Source organism: Vidua macroura, chromosome 11, assembly GCF_024509145.1.
Source record: "Vidua macroura isolate BioBank_ID:100142 chromosome 11, ASM2450914v1, whole genome shotgun sequence".
In the NCBI taxonomy this organism is placed as follows: domain Eukaryota; kingdom Metazoa; phylum Chordata; class Aves; order Passeriformes; family Viduidae; genus Vidua; species Vidua macroura.
This window is the reverse complement of record NC_071581.1, coordinates 21,505,238-21,527,690: the sequence shown is the minus strand read 5'-3', so window position 1 is coordinate 21,527,690 and position 22,453 is coordinate 21,505,238. Positions and strand designations below refer to the sequence as shown.

Sequence of the window (22,453 nt, the reverse complement as noted above, 5' to 3'; positions counted from 1 at the left end):
GCCCTGTCCCTGCTCTGTCCCCACTCAGGGACCTCATCCCAAGGGGTTCCCATGCCCCATCCCAAGGCAGTCCCTGTTCCCAGGGGGCCTCCTCACAAGGGACATCCAGGAAACACACGGGACCTGTGACCACAGGGCTGGGGACAGGAATAAACACTGGGAAAAACACCAGAAAGCACTCAGGAAGGATGGGAAGGAGGAAAACTTCCTGGCTGCCCCGGGGCTGCCAGGGTGGTGGGACCCCAGTGCCAGGGACACCCTGTCCCTACCCTGTCCCCTCTCCCGGGGCTGCTGGGACCCCTGGCTGTGCCCAGGCAGTGGGAAGAGGGCACTGGGGGGGCAGGAAGTGGAGAGGGGAGGAAGGGGAATGCAGGGGCCCCGGAGCTGATGCAGAGGGAAGATATCCCGTCCGGAAAAGGGGAGGGGACTGCGGGGGGGGGTCCCTGCCACAGCCCCAAGTGCCTGTGGGGGGTGGGAGAACCCCTGGGAGGGGGTACTCAGATGGAGGAGGGGGGGTCCAAGCCCCAAATCCTCACCGGTCCTCAGATCCAGCCAGGGCAGAGCAGCCAGGTGAGTGATTGACAGCTGTCAATCAGCAGCAGCCTGGAGGTGTCAGCCTCAGGGCTCTCACCACAAGAGTGCACATTGGAAAATGCCAGGGAAAATGGGAACAGATGCCTGAGCATCCCTCCCTCTGCCCTGTCACTGTCCCCAAAATCCCTGAGCATCCCTCCACACTATCCCCAAAATTCCTGAGCATCCCTCCCTCTGCCCTGTCACTGTTCCTAAAATCCCTGAGCATCCCTCCACACTGTCCCCAAAATTCCTGAGCATCCTTCCACCCTGTCACTGTCCCCAAAATCCCTGAGCATCTCTCCACATTGTCACTGCTCCCAAAATCCCTGAGCATCCCTCCACCCTGTCACTGTCCCCAAAATCCCTGAGCATCCCTCCACCCTGTCACTGTCCCCAAAATCCCTGAGCATCCCTCCACACTGTCACTGTCCCAAAACCGGTCTGGTCATCCTTCCACTCAGCAACGTCCCCAGAGCAGTCGGAGCATCCCTTCACCATATCAGTGTCCCCAAACTGTCCCCCCGACCCTGCAGTGACCCCAGGCACAGGAGGACATCCCCCAGCAGGGACAGGTGCTCTTCCACGCCCCAAATCCGCGACAGGTGCCACCATCACTGCTGGCATGGTCCCCACCCCTTTGGCTGCCCTTGGCAGGAGGATTTGCTGGACGCACGTGGGGCGGGGGGGGGGGGGGGAGGATTTCAGGGTGCTGGGCACCCCCTGATTTGGGACTCTGGGGGTGCCAATTCCCTGAATCCCACGTCCATCCATCCCCCAGCAATCTCCCACAGACACAACTCTCTGCTGCTCCGCTCCCAGCGATAAAAGGGAATAGCTGGGATAATTTTTCCCACCCACACATACCAGGGCGGAGGGGGAGGGATGGGGCAGATGTGGCGGGGGCCGTGCCCCCCCCCCCCGGGACGAGCCGTCCCCCCCATTGTGCCCTGCTCACCCCGATAATGAACCTTGAGGTTTCCAGACAAACCCTGGGCAGCTGGAGATTATTGAAGCTGGAGATAAACACAACTGAAGGGAAGGGGGAGCTGGGAGGAAAAGGGGGAAAAAAAAAAAAAAAAAGGAGTTGGGAGTTTTAATTAGATGCACCAAAAAAAAGAAAAAAAAAAGAAAAAAAAAAAAAAAAAAGAGGAGTTGCTCTGTGCCATCCTGATATGGAGGATGGGAGGGGTTTGGGGGATCAGGAAAGGAGCCTGAGCCCTGTGATCAACCCGGAGCCATCATTACCACCCAGAGGAAATATTAATATTAAATATTTAATAATTAGTAATTAATTATTTAATAAAGCCCAAACAGGCAAGACAAGCAGCAGGGCTTGGGGCTCAGCAAGGTGGAGCTGCAAACAGTGATGCTGATGTAGGGAAGGGGGTGAGGAATTCCCTGGGGATTCCCAGGTGGGACACGGATGGGTGGGGTAACAAAAAAGCCACCCTGGGTTTGGTCACAGCTCCTCCAATCCTGTCCCTGCCTGTGGTGTTCCCACAAGGACAAAAGCAAAAAGCTCCATCCCACCTGGTGGAGAGGGAGGAATCCAGGATTCCCAGGGGCAGCTCCCAGTGGGAATTCTCTGGTGGCTCATCGTGAGGTTGAGCAGCCTGCTCCTCAGCAGGGCTCTCCTCTGCTGCATCCCTGCCCCATGCGAAATTTGCCAGAGTTTTTCCTCTTATCCTTCTGGGAAAGCTGGCTGGAATTGCTGAGGCTGGCTGGGCAGGGATGGGGCAGCCCTGGGAGTTGGAGGCTGTGGGCGCTCCCGAAATTCTCTGCTACCCACCCTTCTGCAGGGCAAAGCAAAAGGAGTGGGAAAGCTGGAAACCTGAGGCACAGATGGGGGGGCTGCGGGGAAAGGTTTGGGGGAATTTGGGAAGGATGGACATCCTGTGTCCAGCCCCTCCAGAGGATGGAGTGAGCACAAAGCATGGCCATGCTCCATCCCGTGATGCCACTGGCAAGCAGAACAGAGCCAGGGTGTCCCAGCACCCTGGATGAAGGGGTGGCACATCCCTAAAGACTCCCAAGTTTGGGATTTCAGCCTCCAGCTCCTGGGAACTTGCCCATCATCCTCAGCCCCCTTCCAGGGAACAAGGTCATTTCAAAGCTAAACCAAAATCCTCCTTCTCCCTCCCGCCGCGTGGGGCCGGGCAGCCCCAGGGCGAGGTCCTGGCGGGCCACATCCCCTCTGGAGCAGCGGGATGACCTTTGGGAGCACCAACCCACAGCGGGGGGCGACCCAGTGACCCCCTAAAACTCGCCGTGGGACGGGGAGGCCCCGCGGGGTGCGAACAAAGCCCGCCCCCCCCCACCCCGGGCGCGGCGCATCCTCGCGGCTGACACCCGGCGGATCCTGCCAGATAAAGCAGAAAAATTCAGGCTGCTCCGAGCTTCCCTTTTCGCCAGCTCCATCCCCGATAAGTGCCGAGCCTGCAGAGCTCCTGATAGCCGGGGCTATCGCGGCGGTTGGTGCGAGAGGAACACCCTATCGGCGCGGCATCGCCGGAGCGCCAGCAACTCCCAGCCACGCCGAAATTAATACCACTCCAATTACCAGAATAGAGATGGGGCTGCCGGGGCCCGATAATAAAATCTCTTTTACATAAAGAATGCAAATAACCCCCGAGAGGGGAGGGGGAAGGGGAGGCACGGGCTCAGCCAGGCTGCCCGGCTCCTCTCAGGAGCTCGGGATGAGTGGGGTGTGGTGACCCCGCAGGGAATTTGGAGCTGCAGCCCCCTCCCAGCCTGTCCCGGGGTCCCGGGAGCGCTGGGGGCAAAGGGCTGGGAGCAGATAAGGAGGAGCCGGGGGTGGCCTCGCAGCTCCTTCCTGCCCGGCACGCAGGAAGGGCCGGGATATCAGCGGGGTCGGCAGGAGCTTCCCCTCGGCCCCGACGGGAAGGGGAGCGGGGTTCCCGCCGGGCCGTGGGGATTTGGGCAGCTGCAGGAGCACGTGCGCTGGCAGGCGCCGCTTCCCAGGGCTCCTGCAGCACCCGCAGCCCGCTGGCCTTGGGGACGCAGCGGGACCTGCCCGGTGCATCCATCCCCAAAGGGCCATCGCCGCCCTGGAGCGGGGTCACCGCTGCCCCACACTCCCCTGGGAGGAGCAGCAGCCTGAGATGTGGCACGTTCAGCCCTGGTGGTGTCGGGTCCCCCTGGTCCCATCCCCATCCACCTGCCAGGAGCCGTTCCCAGCGGAACAACCCACAACCCCAGTCAAGGAGTGATGGCCACGAACGAAACCACGGGAAGTTCCACCTCAACACGAGGGACAGCTTCCCTTGGAGGATGGCAGAGCACTGGCACAGCCACTGGCACTGGCCAGAGCACTGGCACATCCCAAACCCACCTGGATGTGGTCACCTGCTCCAGGTGCCCCTGCCTTGGGCTGGATGAGCTCCAGAGCTCCCTTCCAACCCCAGACATTCCGTGATTCTGTGAATCCGTGTGGCACACGTCTGTAACCCCGTGGCTTTGGAGATAGTGGGTGATAGGGCTGGGGGTGCCCACAGGGCCTCACTGGTGCCCTGGTGCCCACAGCCCCGGCGTGGAGATACCAGGGGGAGATAGAGGCTGAATTAGCTCCTTGGGGTTTTGATAACCATCACCAAACCACCCCAGCGTCGCTCTTGTGGTTGCCAGGATGTTGGTGAAGTGCCCTGGCGCGACGCAGGACGGGCCCAAACCCTGCCAGTGCCAGGGAGCGTGATGCCCAGCTGTGGGGATGGCATCCCTGCTGCTCCCAAATCCATGGTTTTACCATCCCAAAAGCACCCTGGAGACGTCGGGGATGACAACCATCACCTCACACCTCCCTTCCAGCAGGAGTTCTGGGGTTTGCAGCCTGCCCAGTGCTCCCAGTCCTCCTCATACTGGTGTTTGCAGGAGGAGGCGAATGCTGGAGGGCTGCTCCAGCAGATCCAGCAGATGGAGTGGGATGACCAGTCCCACACCAGAGACTCACCTGGCCCATTCCAGGCGTCTGGCTCCTGGGGGTTCTCTCCAGGATCCGGCTTCTCCGGCTCCTTCGGACTCTCCAGAGCGTCTCTGGACTCTGCAGCAGGAGGGGGAAGGCAGCGGGTCAGGAGCAGGGAATTCCAGAGGCAGCATTCCACAGGGGCTGGGATGGGCACAAGGAGGGGATTCACATCCCCCTGGGGGACGCCCCGTGGGCCCAGCCAAGCCCCTCCACCGCAGAGCCCCGGCCCACCCGTGCCACGCCACGCCAACGGGCCCAGCCCCGCTCCCCTCACGGCTCTATTTGTGGCGTATTCATAGCAACTTGATAACAATTATTTTCTCCATTAACTGCTGCTGGAGATGGGCTGATAAAGCCAATCTGCATATGACAGTGTGGCAGATTAGTGCCCAAAGTACATGTTTGCCTTGGCGTCCCGGGCGGATCGAGCAGCGCGGAGCCCAATCGATCGGCGCCACCGCGGCCGCCCAGGGGTGACGTCACCGCCATTGGAGATTATTAATACAGGTGATAAGCGCGATGATTAACATCAAATAAATCAATCACCGGGTATAAAAGTCCTATTATTTTTGGCTATAAATCAAAGTGCCTGGCATATCGATTTTTATCCATCGCGCTGAAAGCTTTAGTGGCCGTTATTGCTGCTCGGCCTTATCTCTGCTATCACCTCTTTATCGAGGCAGGCCAGTGCCAGGTGCAGCTCCGCGCCCCGGCTCCAGCTCCTCGCCCCCAGCCCGGCTCCCCCATCAGATAAGAGCCCTCAGTTCCCTCCACCACTGAGCAAAGTTTGCCTGGGAGACCTCCCTGACTCAGATACTGGGGTCCCTTCCCTGCTCCAGTTATCAGGTCCCCTCCCTGTTCCAATTATCAGGCTCCCCGCCTGTTCCTGTAGGATCCCTTCCCTGCCCTGGCCGTTGGGGTCTTTTTGCTGAAATTGGGGTCCCTCCTTGCTCCAACTAGGGTCCGCTCCCTGCCCCAGCTTTAGGGTCCCTGGCCTGCCCCAAATACTGGGGTCCCCTCCATGCCCCAGCTACTGAGGCCCCTTCCTTGCCCCTCATTATTGGGGTCCCTTCCCTGCCTCCTGATCTCTCCCTGCCTTGTCCTGTTGGGGCTATCAGGGTCCCTTCCCTGCCCCAAATGTTGGGGTCCCTGACTGTCCCAGCTATTCGTGTCCCTTCCCCACTCCACGACCAGGATCCCTTCCCTGTCCCAGCTATCGGGGTCCTGCCCTTCCCTGTCCCAGCTATTGGGGTCCTGCCCTTCCCCAGCTGCTGTGGATCCCTGGTGCACCTGGCTGCCCTGTTTTGGGGGGCACTTCTCCCCCAGATGCAGCAGCTGGGGGCAGCAGGGTTTGCCGGGAGCCGCGGCTGCGGTGAGCCGGCGCAGCCTTGCCCCGGCGCGGTTATCTCAAAGGGCACTGCAAACATTAACTGATTGGGATTTGCCCCCACCTCCACAGGAAGGAACTTAAAGGATATCTGGGACTGTTTCAGCCCGGCCCTGAGTCGCAGCCACCTTTGGGGTGTGGCACGGCTCGGCTCGGCGGCAGCCTGGCGGCTGCGTGGGCACTGTGGTGCCACCGACGGCCCCGTGCCCCCAGCCCACCCGTGGCACGGCCAGGGCCACCACCTGTGCCCTCTGGGGCTGCTTGGCACGCCGGGGGAGTCACTGGGTACGCCAAGGGATGGGACTTTGTCCCCCTGGGTGGGGGAACTTTGCACCCCAAGGGACGTGACTTTCATCATGGGCGGGGAGAGGAACTTCGTATTGCAAAGGATGTGACTTTGTACCCCAAGAGGTCACTCTGCACCCCCGGGATGGGACACTTTGCACCCTAAGGGAAGGTGACTTTGCACCCCAAGGTAGGGGGAAGGGTCATTCTGCACCTAAGGGGTCACTTTACATCCCAAAGGTCACTTTACATCCCTGTGAAGGGTCACTTTAAACCCTGACTTACGTGACTCCACACCCCAAGGGACACGGCTTTGCAACCTGCGCTGTCCCCAGAGGGATGGAACCCCCCAGGGACACGGGGCTACCACTGGCCCACTAGCCCCGAGGGGTGGCCAGGCTGCTTGCTGAGCTAATGCCTGGCAGGTTGCTCTGGGGAGGGGACAGCAGGGACAGCCCAGGGCTCACCTTCACTGCCGGGGGGGCTGGAGGTGTCGCGCTCGGCGGAGCCCTCGCAGTCCGAGGTGGCCCCGTCCCTCTCCGAGGGGCTCTTGTCCCCCACCGGGGCGTCCTCGCCTTCCTCCATCGCTGCCAGGGAACCTGCGGGAACACGGACAGGGCGGTGAGGAGGGCACAGCCAGAGGGAAAAGACGCCAGGGGGTTCTCCCACTTGGGAAATCCGGATGCTGGGAGGAAATGCCCTGCCCAGCCACCCCTGCGGCGCGGCATCCCCCTGGGGTACGCTGTCCCCTTGCAGAGGTGGCCACGTCTTGCTCAGAGGTGGCCACATCTTCCCCTCCCTGCGGGGAATCAGCCTGGCAGCAAGAGGGGTCCTGTGCACACAGCTGCGGCGTCACCTGTCCCCAAAAAGGGACCCCAGAAATGGTCCCCACCACCCTTCATCTGACCGGTGACACGGACCCACTGCAGGGGGGGACACGCAAGGGGGGGTGACAGGGACACCCCTCATCCCTGCCATCCCTCCCGGCCGTTCCCATGGCAACGCAGCCATGTCCCCAGCCGGGTGGGCACGGCCCAGCCCCGGTGGCACACGTGGCCAGCCCCGGTGGCACACGGCCCAGCCCCGGTGGCACACGTGGCTGGCGCCGCACGACGCCGCGGTGCCGGGGGCTGCCGGGCCCCAGCCAGGCACGGTACCGGGGATCACGGGGGGATCACGAGGGGATCACGGGGGGGATCCGAGCGGGGCCGGCCCGTCTGCAGACCTCAGCTGCTCGCCGTGACTCCAGGCATGTATATTTACAGCAGCAGAACAAAGAGCCCATAATCTATACAAAGCACACAACAATGAGCGTGAATAAAGAGGCTGCCGGAGAAGGGAAGGCAATTTATTCTAATTCTGCTAATTTCAGTTCCAGCACAATTAAAAAGGCTGTGATAATATTCAGAAACAATCGCCAGCTAACAAATCGTTTCTCCCGCTGTAAATGAAACATTGTTAGGCTAATTTCTTCCTTCACGCCTTCGCGGCTCTTGGGCTTCTGATAAAGTTAACCCGACGCTCGCCTGCGCCGGGGTTTGGCACCCCCAGCCTGCCCAGGGAGGGGTGGATGGGGCAGGGAAGGGATGGGTGGGGCCAGGAGGGCACCTGGCACCCCCCCAAGGGTGCTGAGACCACCCACATCCTGCCAGGGAAACGTGAGGAGGAGGATGGGGATGGTGTTGGGTACCACAGCATCCTACAGGATGATGGGCAGCCAACAGCATCCCATCCATGGTCCCTGGATCCCACCCCGAAATATCCATCCCCAGCCAGGAGGGAAATGGGGATGCCCCGTATGAATCCAACGGGATGCTCCATAAAAAATCCAGCTTTGAGTCCTGTGGTGGCACCAAGTCCCTGCAGGGATGATGGGTGGCCAACAGCGTCCCAGTGCCACCTCACTGGGGTCGCTGGATGCACCCTGGGGTGACCCACATCCCACCCTGAAATCTCCATCCCCACCCAGGCAGAAGATGGGGATGCTCCACCTAAATCCAGCTGGGCTTTGGGCACTGTGGTGTCACCCAGCGCCTACAGGGATGATGGGGAATGAACAATCCCAGAATCTTGTCACTGTGACCCCTGGATGCACCCTGGGACCACCCACATCCCACCCCAAAACACCGAGGCCCGGCCATGAGGAAGATGAGGATGCTCCATACAAATCCAGCCGTGCCAAACCTGGTGTGGGGACGAGTGGTGGCCAACAGCATCCTGGAATCATCTCACACAGTCCCTGGATGCGCCCCACATCCCACCCCAAAGCACTCCCAAGCACAGGGGAGGTGGGGATGAATAAAATAGATAAAAATAAATAAAAATATAATAAAAATAAGATAAATCCAACCCTGAAAAACCAGGGGTTTAGGGACCACGGTGTCAGCCAGTGCCCATGGGGAGGCTGGGTGGCCAACAGCATCCCAGAGCCGTGTCCTTGGGTGCATCCCAGCCCCACTGCAGCATCCCACTCCCCAGGGATGCACCACCAGCGCTCCCAGCTGCGCGGGTTAAACGAACCACTGGGGGGAAAAAAAAAAAAAAAATCAAAAAAAGGGGAAAAAAGGGAAAAAAAAAAAGCGAGTGAGGGAGAGGGAGCGTGGAGCAGGAGCGGAGGGAGCGTCACTTGCCCGGGATTGCTGGGAGCCCTGCACAGTTATCACCGCACACAGCCTCCCTCGGCTGGCCTGATCTGTCTATTCTTCATTAAGCAAATACGCTGAAATGGAAATGAAAACATAATAGCTATTTGATTCTCGGCGAGATATTTTGCATATTGGTTCAGTGCTGATAGTGGAATTTCATCAACTCCCTTTTTTCATGCTTTAAAACTGAATTACTGAGGCTGGTTTTACAGAGAGGGGAAGAGCCAAAAAACGCTCCCTTCCAAGATACTCCGCTTCGACGATTAACTCTTCTCCCTCCTTTTTTTTTTATTGATAACGAGAAAGGATTTCTTTTTTTTTTTTCACCCTTTTCTTCTTTTTTTCCCCTCAAAAAATAATAATAATAAAAAAAAATAAAAAGACAGTGACTCTACAAACTTGCAGGAAGCTGAGGCGCTGTGCCCGTGGCAGCAGGGCTGGGCCGAGGGTCGGCATTCCCAGGGAAACCCGGCGTTATCCAGGTAAAGATTTGATCACTGCACTCCAATTAAGGCTCTCCCAGCGCAGGAACAATAAAGCTTTTCTTGATTCTTTGTGCTTAGCTGGTAAATTAAATAAAAGGCAAAAGAATATAGGGAATCAAGGAGGAGGAGGGGGGGGATTTTTCCAGGCTGCCAAGAGCGAGACCCTGGGCGCTCGGAGAGCCGGCACGGAGACAAGAGCAAAGTGATAAGAGGCCTTGATAACAGATAGAAAATAGCAACAGCCACAGACTTTCCCACCGGCTCTGGAGCAGGGAGGAGGAGGAGGAGGAGGAGGAGGAAGAGGAGGAGGAGTTCCCGTGGTGGAAAGCTGGTCCTGGATTGGGAACACGTGCAGGCTGGTGGCAACCTGCCTTCGCCGGCTGGCGCTCGGTGCTGCCATCAGGTCCAAGTGTTTATTTTTAAATACGAATTTAAATAAAATTCCCCATCCGACTCCTTCCAATTCCCACCTCTGGAAGCGTTCAAGGCCAGGGTGGATGGGGCTTGGAGCAACCTGGGCTAAATGGAATGTGTCCCCGCCCGTGGAGGGGGAGGAAGGAGATGAGCTTTAAGGTCCTTCCAACCCAAACCGTTCTGGGAATCCACGATCCTTATTTCTAAAAATAAAAATTCCTCCAAGTCCCATTGGGCAGGGGATGAGTCCAAGGAGGGCTCCAGGAGTCAGGGAATGATGGGCAGAGCCTGGAGTCAGGTGACCTCACATCCCAAACCTTCTCTCCAGGCACCTCAAAGCTCAGCCTTGGCTCTGGGTGTCACTGGGGGGGACAGCAGGGACATCTCAGCTGTGCCAGGGCATCCTGAGGGATATTCCAGCTCCACCAGGCAGGCAGCATAATGGGGGATCCCCTCTCCATCCTTCCAGCTCCTCCTCATCCCTGCGTGGCATCATCCTCTTCTAGAAAACCACAATAATAATAATAACAATAATAAAAAAATAATAATAACGAAAACCAACCCAAAAGCAGGTGGGCAAGGCTCCAAAAACCAGGTTTTGGGATGCACAAAGCATCACCAGGATACTCATCCATCACCTCATGCTGGAAGTGTGGAAATTCCACTCAGGCATCGCTTCCTCGCTGCCCTAAATCACCGCTTTTCCCCCCAAATTATGGAGCCAAGAGCTGCAGGAAGAGGCCGGTATTCCTCAGGGAAAGATGCTCCTGGAGGCAGTCCCAGCTGCTCCTTCAGCAAAGGCAGCCCTGGTGGTTCGGTGGGATCTGGAGCATCCCGGGATTCCCCGGGGTCTGGCCGGGGCTGTGCCGTGCCCGCCCCGCTGCCAGAAACACCCGGAGAACAACCCGGGCTGCAAATCCCGCTATCTGATGGGCCACCCGCCCGCTCTTCTCACCCAATTCCTGCCTGGGCCCTCCCCATGTTTGTTTTACCAACGACCTCGGCTGCTCCCCAGCCCGTTCCCTGCGGATTGCATCGGGAATGCCGAGCCGGGAATGCCGAGCCGGGACAAACGAGCTCTGGGAGCGTTACCGACCCCACGGAACATCTCCCCTCGGTGATGCTGCACCAAGTTCCAATGGGAACTTGGTCTGGGGTCCCTCTGGGAGGAAAAAAGGGGCTTTTGGAGCACAAATCAGCCCTCTCCCCTATCAGCCTGGCTGCAGCATCCCAGGCCGGGCTCTTCCCATGGATATCTCCCCATGAAAGATCAGCCCCGTGCACGGAGCCGATAGCGGCTGGGCCCGGCCCCAGGGGGCTTTATCTCAAATTTGGGGCCCTTCTCCATCACCTCCAGATAAAATTCACCCTGACCCTGCCCGTGGTGCCCTGGGGGAAAAGGGCAAGGGAAAAAAAAAAAAGAAGTATGGTTGGAGAATGGGAAGGTGCAGGGGGGGATTTATAATGTATTGATCACGATTTGGTATTAAATTATTACTGGTTTATCCAGGAGGTGGCAGGGATGCTGGGACTGCTGATGGGGGATATTTATAATCATTTACAAATCAATTTTATAGACCTATTACATTTCTGTATTTAGGCCTAATTTATCCATGAACAGAGTGATGTTGGGTGATGCTGCAGTTCTTGACGGGGAGATGCTCCAACTGTTCATGAGGGGTCTTATAATGATTAATATTATTACAGTTAGAACCAATTAGGCCTAATTTATACCAGGAAGGGGAATAAAGGGTGGTGGGGGAATAGAGATGGTGGGGCCATGGAGGGGGTGGGTGATGCCGCCGTTGCTCGTGGGATGGTATTTACAATAATTGTTAAAATTTATAATAATTATTACATTTACAATAATGATTACATTTAAAATAATGATTACATTTACAATAATGATTACATTTACAATACACTTAGGCCTAATTTTTCCAGGAGAGCAACAAAGGACAGAGAGGGAATGGAGGTGTTGGGAAGGCTGGGATTTCTTGGGATGGGATTTCATGGGATGGGATTTCTTGGGATGGGATGCTCCAGCCACTGCTGGGGAGTTGCTCTGCCCCAGCCACCACAGCCTGGTCTGGTGGAAGGTCCCTGCTCTAGAACCAGATGAGCTTCACGCTCCTTCCCAACCCAAACCATCCCAGGGCGAAATCCAGAAACCACCCCTGGGCCGGAGACCCCCGGAGCACCCCTGGGTGCTGCGCTGCCCCGGGGGAGCCCCCCAGGGAAGAGCAGAAGCGGGGAGAGGCTGAGCCTGAGAAAAAGCAGCGCTGCTGATAGGGGAGGGATTGGTTTCAGCCGGAGCTGCTCGCGCTGCCAAGCCCAGGCGGGATCTCGGCGGGTGCAGTTACTGAACATTCATCACTGCCTGAACTCTGTAACTTTATCAGCAGCGAGCGGCGCCAGCGCCGGCCCCGCCAGCCCCGGCTCCGATGGGCCGATAAACCACCCAGAGATCCCGGGAGATTGGGGCGCTCCGGGGGCCGCCATTCCCAACAGGGACGGCCGGCGGATCCGCCGCGTGCGAGGGAGGGGAAGGAGCGAGGGGAGAAATCCGGGGACAATGACAATGGAGTGACTTTAGGTTTCAGATGGGGTCGATAAGGCCCTGATAGATTTGGAGAGAGCGGAACGGAGCCGTGCCTGGCGCGGCAGATGGATGGGGATGCTCCGGGAGAAGGGATGCGCTGAGCACACGGAGCCACGAGAGGCTGCTCGGAGCACGGCAGGGAAACTGAGGCAGCTGGCGAGACTGGGAGAGAAGGACCAGTCCTTCCTGGTGGGACTGGAGGTGTCTCCATCCAAACCCCATCCAGGAGCAGCTTGAAGAGTTCATCCCCACGGTGATCCAGGATGTGGGCACTTCGGGAGCAGCTGGATACGCAACAAGACGGGAAAGAAATTCCATCCAGGAAGATCAGGCCAGCCCTGCTCCCTGCCAAAAGGGTGGAACTGGGGGAAAACCCCTCGATTCCCATACTTCTTCTCCCACCTGGAATAAAGACATTCCAGGCGGGAATGGCTGGGGGTGCTCAGGCACCACTCGAGCACATCAATACCGGGTGACAGCAAGGACAGAGGTCAAGCTCTGGGCTAATCCAGCGACAAATTACCCCGGAGATGCCGGGCTGGAGCCATCCCCCTTCCTGTGTGAAGCAGCTCCAGGTCCTGCCAGGTCCATCCCGCTCCCAAAAGCGATGGAAAGGGAACAGGGATGGTTTTCAGTGCCCACCCCAAGCCTTTCGGGCTGTGACAGCCCTGGCTGACAAGGCCTGAGGGATGAGGACAAGGATGGGGACCAGGGGGCATCGGGAAAGATGCTCCCAGTCCCACGGGATGCCTGATCCCAGCTCCCAGAGCCATCCTGGAGCACCCCAGGACCAGCAGGAACTGTGGGGGCTCCAGGGGCAGGGAAGGACCTTCAGAGGGCACAGCCAGGTTGGGTGGCCCATCTGAGAGCAGCTGGCACCGAGCCTGGCACATGGAGATCCCTGGGACAGCGCTGCTCCCAAAATCCTTCCCAGCACCCCAACCCTCCTCTTCCTCCAACTCCAGGCCCTTCTCCCACCCGGCTCCGTGGACACTGAGTTTGCTCCGTGCAAACGTGCCTGTGCTGCCTCTCTCTCTCTTTCTTTTCTCTAATTTTTTTTTTTTTCCTGTTCTTGGCATTTTGGTGGAGCGAGATAAGAGCGAAAAACAACAGAGCTGCCCGGAGAGTGAAAAAGGGAGATAGATAACGCAGATACCGACTCCTACACAAAACAGTCCTGGCTTTATCTCTGCTTTTTATCACAGCTCCCCTAAAAAAAATAAAGAGAGCAACCCAACTGGAATGGGGCAGCACATTAAAAAATGAACTTTATACTGTTTGCTCTTTAGTTTTATATTTAGATGAAACAGACTCAGAGGCTCGTGGTCGATACCTTTTCCAAACTAAGAAGTCTGGAAGCTCTGTTTGCTCCAGCGGGGATGAGAGAGGAAAGCCAAGGAGTTGAGTATGGATATGGCAGAGGGATGAGGCTGCTCCGAAGTATCCAGGGCAGCATCCTGCAGCAGAAGCAGGGAGGCTCAGGCTGGAGGTGGCTACAGAAATGGAGACGCTCCCCGAGCATCCCTGGGCGCTGCCAGCTTGGGGACAGATCCCACCCGAGATGGCCCAGCCACCACCAGGATCACCCCGTGGCACAGCTGGCAAAGCCCTGGCTGCCCGTGGTGGGAGCAGGTCCCTGGATGCAGGGACAGCATCTCCATCCCAGCACAGGGCCGTGGCTGGACGTGCCCTACACCGCCCCACACGCAGCTCCCAAAAATCCTCTGTCCCCCCCATTCCTCAGGGCAGCCTCACAGGGCTCTGCCTTCCTGCTGGGAAGGGCATTTTGGAGCAGCAAGAACCCAACTCCCAGGGCACGGCCAGAAAGAGGGAAGGAAGGGGGGAAAAAAAAAAAAAAATAATAAAAATGGACTGGAGGTTTTTCCCCTCCCCTCGCACTCCCTTCCCTACCTTCTTTTTGAAAAACATAATTTATCTGTGTATTATCAAGAAATCCAGACACTTTAATCAGTGAGCTATGAAGTCAGTATTTCCATTCTTATCTAGCGGAGGAGTGGAAATGGAGAGCAGATAGGCAGCTCCGAGCCCGGCCGTGGTGGGGAATGTTAATGGGAGGAGCGGCGGAGCCATTGGCTACCGAGCTGCCGCTATCGCTGCCATTATCGGGCCCTTATCGCGGCAACCATCGCAGCGCAGTAATGGGGCCAGTTCAACTTTCCGCATTATCATAGGAGCTGCGAGTAGCATGAGAGGCCTCGGCTGGGAGACGGAGAAGAGAGAGAGCGGCCAAACTTCTCGGCGGAGCGCGGAGGGGAGGGAAGAGCGGCTTTTCCTCCCCGCCGTGCCCTCCCGAGCTGGGGATGCTCTGCCTGCTGCTCCCAGCCTCACCTTCCAAAAGCCCCGGGCGCCGTCCTGGAGGAACATCTCCAAAGCCCCGGGGACTGATCCCACCGAGCATCACAAAAGCTCCGGGCATCAACCCTAAGGCACATTCCCAAACCTCAGGCACTGACCCAGAGAAGTATGCCCAAAATGCCAGGCACCAATCGCATCAAGCTTCCCAAAACCCTGGGTACCATCCCAAGGCACATTCCCGAAGCTACAGGGACTGACCCTGCTGAGCATCCCCAAAGGCTCAGGCACAGCCTTCAGGTGCATCCCCAAACGCCTTCAAGCACCCATAAATTCCTGGGCACTGATCCCAAGGCGCATCCTTAAAGCCCCAGGCACTGAATCTGTAGGGAATCCCCAAAGCCCAGGGTGCCAAACATTGCCAAAATCCTGGGCACCGACTCCAAAGCCCATCCCTACAGCAAGGGGTACCGACCCCATCAAACATCCCTAAACCCTGGGTTTGCATTCCCAAAACTGCAGGCACCATTCCTAAATATTCCCAAAGCTCCAGGCACTGACCCCATTGAACATCCCAAAAATCTCCAGGCGCTGACCCCACCAAGCATCCCCAAAAACGCAGGCACCAATCCTAAATACTGCCAAAGCTCCAAGCCCCGACCCCATCGAGCATCCCAAAACCCCAGGCACTGACCCCAAAATCTCCAGGCCATGACCTTACTGAGCACTCCCAAAGCTCTGGGACCCCGACCCCACTGAGCATCCCCAAGCCCTGGCACTGACTCGGAGGCACATCCCCAAATCCTGGGGTCACGCTCCCGGCCGGCCAAGGCCGAGGGAAAACAATGGATCTACATTTCATCAGATGGACAAATCAGAGGAGCACATTTCCTCCACGGGCTATCGAATGGGAGATGTCAAGAAAATATGTTGATGTGAGAAAGAGGAGATAAAGAATTATTTTGGAGGAAAAAAAAGCCGTGGAAGGCTCTTATCTGGAGTGACTCATAGGCACACACTCCTTAACCCCACTGCAGCCCAAGGTCAGCAGTTGCATTCCTTTCGGCATTTCAGCCCTTCCAAAAAAACATGTTGCTGCAGGAACAATGTGGAGCCTTTACCGGGCAGCCATCGGAAGAGGGAACTGTATTACCCCGAAACACTTGAACTTTCCTGATAAAAGGAGCAGCAGGACACAGCCCGGCCAAAAGCCCTGAGTCAGGCAGCAAAAGCAGTCATGGGATGTGGCGCAGAAAAAAAAAAGGAGATATTGGCCTCCTGCTCCTATTCCTGCTCTTCTCCAAAGCGGGGCAGCTGATTCCTTGGCCCCACGGGAAGAAAAATCCATGTCCTCGGCATGGAGCAGAGGTGGAGTGTGGTGCAGGGCTGGCACAGAGGCCTTTTCCAACTTCTCTTCTGCAGCGTTGAATTCCGAGAAGCTCCAGGTTCCTCGCTCCTGCCGTGCCCTGGTTGCTCACATCCCTCTCTCCGGGCAGCATCAGCTCTCAGCCCTGCCTGTGCCTCTGTGGAAGCTCTGGGCTGGTTTTCCCTCCACAGCAACGCCCCATCCAGTGTTTTCCAAGGCAGATCATGTTTTTTTTTTTTTTTTTTTTTTTTTGCAGCAGGACGGATGGAAAACATCCTCAAAACATCCTCTTCCTTCGGCCAGCACAGCTGCGTTTGGCCCCAAATCCACCAGCACCACGCAGGGCCCAGCAGCTCCATCCCCAGCCCTGCTGCTCCCACTTTGGGCAGCGCTGTCCTTTCCTTTCCCAGGGATGTGGGTGTCCCCTCAGGGCTGGGAATGTCCCACAGCACGGAGATTCCTGCGCCGGGATGGATGTGGACACGGTGATGCCAGGTGGCCCCGCTGGCACCCCAGGGGCTGCCCCTCTCCAGGAACCTCGGATCACCCCCGCCGTGGCACTGCCTCCTTGCACAATTCCTGCAACACCCGTGGGGAAAGCACTGCTTTCTTCCCAAGGCCTGCTCGCCGAGCTGGCCGCATCACAACTTGGCCAAAGGGGAGGCTGCAGCTTGCTCGGTGGCCTCGTGATTCACCGTGGAAAATAAGACCTTGCCCAACCTCGCCACGCCGGATGCCGAGGTGTGAATCCCGGCTGGAGGTGGCTTCCCCGGGATGCCGGGGACAGTCCATCCCCCGGGGGCTCAGGAGGTGGAAGAGCAGCAGCAGACACAAAACCAACCCAACCCCGGCGCCCACGGGCCCTGGAAGGAGCTGCTGGCAAGGCAAAGCCTCCGGAGCCTCCCTCGCCGGCCGCCCCACGGCAGAACTGGTTTGGCCGTGGCCAGCCCGGCTCCCCCAGCATCCCCCTCATCCTCCTCTCCTGCCCGCTGCGGAGATGGGGATGGCCAGGAAGAGCCATCCTGGGATATACCCCCAGCACGGCCCCAAAAGGGCTTGGAGGGCTCCCTGGCACGGCTGGCAGGGCACGGGGTGGTGGCACTGGCCAGCAGTGCCATTTCTCCCTTATCCGTGGCGAATGGATTTCCTGCTCTGAGCTGTCCCCTTGGCCGCCAGCTGCCAACCGTTCTCCTGGAGCTGGGGCCTGCAGGGATGCCCGCACCTGGAGCACTGGCTGTGGGAGAGGAGGGAAACTTCTTCCAGCATCACCTGAGGCTGGGGCAGGCCCTCCACTGGGCAGGAAGGTGGCTCGTGGGAACCACCTGGGGATGGCCGGGAGAACTGGGTGCATCCCACGGGTCACTCCCCCAATCCCATCCCACCCGTGGGGTCCACGACGCTCCCCCAGCCCTGGGAGCCCCCAGTGTCACCCACGGCACACCCCAGGAGGCCGCTGGCACCCGGGATGGGCAGAGCCACTGCGGGGGCAGCTGTGCCACAGGGCTCTGCCACCCGCACCCCTGCCAGCTCCGAGGAGCCGTGCTCCGGTGCCACCACCACCGCGCCAGGGCTGGCAAAAGCCTCGGGGTGTTTGCACAAGAGAGGGGAGGGGTTGGCAGGCAGGCAGCGCCCGTGGGTGTAGCAGACACGTGGGACACGGGGATGCCACCCTGGGGATGCCACGAGTGGGGTACAGGGGGGGGGCCGGGAGGCCGAGGGAGCCCCGGGATGTGCAGAAAATTCCGGTTTTGGGAGCGGAGCTGGGAGGCCCTGCCGGGACCCAACCCTCCCCACCCCACGGAGCACCCCGGGGTAGCACCTCCCTCCCCAAACACCCCCACCCCGGAGGCGCGGATGGGGAAACTGAGGCACGGAGGTGGCGGGGATGGAAAAGCGCAGCCGCATCGGAGCGCAGAGGGAAAAACAGGCAAAAAAAAAAAAAAAAAGCAACAAGCAGAGGAGGTTGAAACAGAGTCACCTGAAAGGGAAGGACTCAGGGAGGGAAGGCAGCGGGAAGGAGCGGGCAGGAGGCGTGCCGGGAGCATCCCACGCCACCGGCTCACCACGCCGCCGCTAAAAATAGACGCTGGGTTTGGCCACTGTCATCTTTAAAAGAAACGCAATTTTCCAGGCTCCCGGGAAGGACGGCTCTCCCACGGCCCGACCGGCACGGCCACCCCCTGCCCGGCTCCACCATCCCCTTCCCGGCATCGCCGCCGAGCCCACGCGGGACCGGGGAGCAGCCGAGCGTGCAGGAAGAAAGGAAAAAAAAAATATAAAACCACCCGGCCCAACAACACAACCCCATCAAGAGACGGCGGCTTTAACAGCGCAGATCGCAGTCGTTATCTGACACCATCTAATAGCAATTAAAGAAAATACACATGCAAAAATATGACGGTGTTTTCACCTCCCCCCGCCCCCCCCCCCCCCAGCCCGTGCGTTCGCTCGGCGGAGCAGAATGGGAGATAATCATCAAAAAAAGTCAAAGCTCTCATCAAACTAATGCAACATCTGCAGCCGATAACAGGAGCTGGGAGAGCTCGGCTTCTCAACCCAGCTCGCTTCACAGAGCACGTGGAGGGGGGGAAACCACCCCACCACCTTGAGAAATAAAAACACACATGCAGCTGCCCCCCATCAGATAATTAAAGTGCCTGCGTTAATCACATCTGCAGTGGAACAAATTGTTGGAGCCCTTTTGCCCCTCTTTGCTGTGTTTGTTGTTGTAGCGAATCCTGCTCCGGTCTGGTGGGGAGAGATAAGTGGTCCTTATCAGCCCTGGCAATCTCTATCAGGATGGAGATCGGGGCTTGGCGCTTATCAGGAGCTCAGATCTACTGTAGCTGAGCGCAGAATAAAAAGGGAAAAGGAAAAAAAAAAAAAAAAACCACAAAAAAAAATAATAACCGCAAACAGGCCCCTGCAACTCTGACAAAACATTCGCTTCCAGCTCGCTTAGGAGCAAAAAAATAATAAAAAAAATCAGTATTAAAAGAACAAGGGAGGGGGAGGCACATCAGCGCGATGAGATCAATCTCCCGCTTATCAGGCTCCCCCATCGCAGGACCCGGCGCTGTGAAAGCACCGGCAGCTGCCAGAGCCTCGCTCATCAGCTGGGCGCCCGCGCTCCCATGTTTGAAGTTAATAAATATAACAGGCTATCTGGGTTGGAGATCAGCTCCTGCTCCCTATCAGCCCCTCACATCTATCTACCAGCAGAACAAAAGACAGACACACACATAAAAAAAAAAAAAAAAAAAAAAGAGAAAGGAAAAGAAAAAAACAAACCACCCCATAAGGCAGAAGCAGCTGCAGGGAGGTTGGTGGTACAGGCAGGGATGGAAAGAAACTGTCCTCTGCGGGCAGGAACCCCCAAAAATGAAAGGGAGAGATGGCTCGGGGTGTTTTCCCCGCTATCAAAAGCCACCATCGCGATGCAATCGGCTTTCAAAGCCTCCCCACCGCGTGCCACCGCCGCTGCCGGGGGGGCTCGCAGGGAGGGAGCGGCACCCCCGGCCCCTCCATCCCCGCACGGCTCCAGCCCGGAAAGGCACCGAGGAGAGGAAGGTTAAAGCAGCTGGTTAAATATAGTCCGGTGTCTGATCTTTGTCTTATCTCTGCTGGCGATCTCCCCGCTCTCCCGGCGATCTCCCCGCGAGCCTTAATCTGCGCCTCGCATCGGGCTTCAAAAAAAAAAACCCAAAAAAACAACAAAACCCCAACCCCACAAGAGAAGGCGAAGCCAGAGCGAGAACATCGCGTCACCCAGGAAAATAAAATCAGCAGATAGCAATCTGGAGGAGGTTTTTAATGCTCCAGCCGAGATGATAAGGAGGATAGACTTTGTGGAAACAGGTCCGGTCTGTACATGAGAGGAGTCTGGTTACCGGAGCCCTGATTCATGCATACCTTCCCTGATGGAGCAGCGGCAGGGCGCTCTCGCCGCGCTCGCCGCCTCTAATGACTGTTTTCATGTTGACACATACAGGAAGGCTTCCAAGCTCTCAGCTTTTAATCAGTTTTGGCCATCGCCGGCGGCCTGAGATCAGCCTCCCACTTTATCATTTCTTCACATCTCTGCAGAAAAGCAGCAGAGGAAGGAGATACGAGGAGCTGCCGCCGCCCGGCCGAGCTGCCACGGCCTCGTCCTGCCCCAGTTTGCCCCGTAAAGTCCACGCTGGTGGGTGCTGGGATCGGGCATCCCAGCAGCGGCAAAGCTCCCGCAGGGAGCGGTGTCATTCCAGCGCTACCGCTCGCTCCGGTCTGAACGCTCCCGGCTGAACGAGCTGGAGTTACCCGGGCAGGGCTCGCAGGGCTTTTTGCCGAAATAAAGCCGCGGAAGTTGGAGAAAGCCAAAGGAGAAAAGTATCCCGAAAAAAAAAAAAAAAAGAGGAGGCAGCTGGGACTATTTTTAACTCTCCCCGGGTAAAAGTCTAGCTGAGCGTTATCACCACAGCAATCACCCCAGGCAGGGAAACAGGTAGGTGCAACTCAGCCTTGCAATTATTTCAGGAGAAAGATAAAGGTAGATTATCACATGGTGGCCAGCCTTTCCTATCCTCCCATCTCCCTCTTATCACCAGCTTCCATCGACTCGAGGGGGGAAAGAAAAAAAAAAAAACACACACACACACAGGAGAGGAAGGAGACAAGCCAAGCTGAGCCCGGCACCAAAAAAACTTCCAGCACTTTGCAGGATTTCTCTGCCTTGCCGGTACATCCTCGCTGGAGCCCGGCCGGTGGGCTGGAGCGGGGGCAGCGCGACCCTCTGCTGTCACCATTCCACACGGAGGGACCGGGATGCGCCCAAAGTCCCGGGGGATCCCGCGGCGGCTCCCCATGGCCACGTCCCACCGGGGCTGGGATGCCGAGCGGGACCCGGCGGGCACGGGGCAGGGTGGAGCGCCAAGGACAGCGCGGCCGGTGGGGAGGGTGGCACATGGGGACGATGGGGACGGTGGCACGGCGGGTCCAGCAGCGCCCAGGCAAATGGGGGTCCCCGTGCGGGAAGGGGAGCCCTGGCAGGGTCACGGCGCTGTCCCCGCGGTGAGGAGCCCCTGGCAGGGCTGGGGTACCCCAGGAGGGATGGGGAGCCCCCGGCAGGGTGAGCGGCCCGTAGCCCGGGTGAGGAGCCCTTGGCAGGGCTGGGGTGGCCCGGCGGCGTTTGGGAGCCCCGGGGGGGGTTTGGGGGAGCCCCTGGCCCTGGCTGCCGGCGCTGGATGGGAGGCAGGCGAAGGAGATAAGATCACAATTTCAGGCCGTCCCGACAGAGCGATGTTATCAGGACGGGACTTGCAGAACGGAATATTTTAAAGCCTTATCGGGGCCCCCATCGGGAGCCGGTACCGGAGCCACCGCGCTGGCGGGGGGGGGGGGAAGGCGGCGCGGGAGGGGGGAGCGGCGGGGACAGAGACCAAGGCAGGCGATGGGCCGGTAGCGGGAACGGGCACCCACGGCGAGTGGGTCCCGGGTGTGTCCCGCGGGGACCGGGGGAGGGGGTGCGGGAGCGCTGCCGCCGAAGACGTGGTGCAAAAAAAAAAAAAAAAAAAATAAAAGGCGGGGGGGTGGGTGTGGGAGGGGAGCGGGGAGCGGTGCGGTCAGCAGGGAACGGCGGGAGGGGTGCCGGTAGCGGCGACTCACGTTTGATCTGCCGGGGGTTGCTCTGTTTCCTCCTGGACATCGCTCGGCGAGGGGCGAGCCCGGCGCCCCGGCTGGCGGCTGGGCGGGCGGCAGGTGGGTGGCGGCGGGCGGGCCCCCGGCTGCTCGCATGCCCGCCCGCCCGCCCGCGGGGCCGGGGCCGGGGCCGGGCCGGGGCCGGGCCGTGCTCGGCGGAGCGAAGCCGCCGCCGCCGCCGCGGGATTTTCTCAATGGGCGCCGCGCCGGATCAAACCCGCGGGAGCGCTCCGGGGGGGGCGGGGCCTCCGCCGCCGCCGCGGCCGCCCATAGGCCCCCGCCCCGCCGCCGGCCACGCCCACCGGATGGCGCGCGCGCCGCGGGGCGGGGCTAACGGCGGAGGGGGCGTGGCCTCGCCGCTCGATCCCGGCCGGGGGCTCCGTGCCCCGCTCGCCCCCGCCGCGGTCCCCAAAGGCTCCCGAAGGTGTCCCCAGCCCCGCCCTGGGAGCCACGTGAGGCTCCGCCCTCTGCTTTGGGTCTCCGGCACCACCCCCTTAGGTCGGACCCCGCTTTTGGGTTCCACAACCCATCTCCAGCGTCGCGAACTTCCCCTCTGGGGTCTTCAATCCTTCCTTGGGGTGCCCGAATTCCCCTCTGGGGTCTTCAATCCTTCTTTGGGGTGCCCGAATTCCCCTCTGGGGTCTTCAATCCTTCTTTGGGTTCTTCAATCCTTCTCTGGGGTGCCCGAATTCCCCTTTGGGGTCTTCAATCCTTCTTTGGGG

At 58.9% G+C, this 22,453-nt stretch overlaps 1 protein-coding gene across 1 annotated transcript in view; it reads right to left on the bottom strand.

Moving 5' to 3' along the window:
- The window catches only part of ZFPM1 (zinc finger protein, FOG family member 1), a 34,997-nt gene extending 13,194 nt beyond the window's left edge, over positions 1–21,803 (bottom strand). The window contains exons 1-3 of the mRNA XM_053987072.1: positions 21,699–21,803; positions 6,698–6,829; positions 4,544–4,633 (exon numbers count right to left, since the gene is read on the bottom strand). Coding sequence (XP_053843047.1) covers positions 4,544–4,633; positions 6,698–6,829; positions 21,699–21,738 — 262 coding nt within the window. The 5' untranslated portion in view covers positions 21,739–21,803. The remainder of the gene's footprint in view (positions 1–4,543; positions 4,634–6,697; positions 6,830–21,698) is intronic.
- Positions 21,804–22,453: the final 650 nt, after the last annotated feature.